Here is a 433-nt window from a genome sequence, read left to right as displayed (position 1 = left end):
TGTCCAAGAGTCGGAACCAGTTGTTAGCTTCGATGCGAATGTGGTCCCAGGCGCAGGCGCTGTGGTTGTAGGCATGGAGGTAAACCATGGTGGCATTGATGTACTTGTTGATCTTGAGCAGCAGGCTGTTGGGCCCTGGGCTTCGGAAGCGTCTGTCATTGCGTGACAGGCACTGCGCCAGGTAGTGAATGTACCGATCGAGGCTGTTGAGGAGCTGGTGCCGTGCCTCGTTGTGCCAGTGCCGGGGGGTGCTGGGGCTGCTGAGGGTGTGGAAGAGGTGCTGGAGGATGCGTAGGGCGGTGGCGGCGGCTTGCTGCGGGTGGGTGGCGTGCAGGAGGGTGTCGGGGAAGACGGGCGCCTGCTGGTGGTGGCAGGGCGGTGTGGGGCTGGGAGCCATGTCCCGCAGGAGCTGGAGGCTGCGCCAGGGGAAGGT

General features: G+C 64.0%; 1 protein-coding gene across 1 annotated transcript; it reads right to left on the bottom strand.

The window, feature by feature from the left end:
• Window positions 1-7: 7 nt before the first annotated feature.
• LOC104400091 (interferon-like) lies at window positions 8-427 on the bottom strand (the record flags this gene model as incomplete). Its single annotated transcript, XM_010022993.1, has 1 exon — window positions 8-427. A coding segment is annotated over one exon (420 nt), but the record flags the coding sequence as incomplete, so codon positions are not given.
• Window positions 428-433: the final 6 nt, after the last annotated feature.

Source organism: Nestor notabilis, unplaced genomic scaffold, assembly GCF_000696875.1.
Source record: "Nestor notabilis isolate BGI_N333 unplaced genomic scaffold, ASM69687v1 C14677681, whole genome shotgun sequence".
NCBI lineage: Eukaryota > Metazoa > Chordata > Aves > Psittaciformes > Psittacidae > Nestor > Nestor notabilis.
The sequence above is the reverse complement of the archived record's forward strand: the minus strand, read 5'-3'. Positions and strand labels throughout refer to the sequence as shown.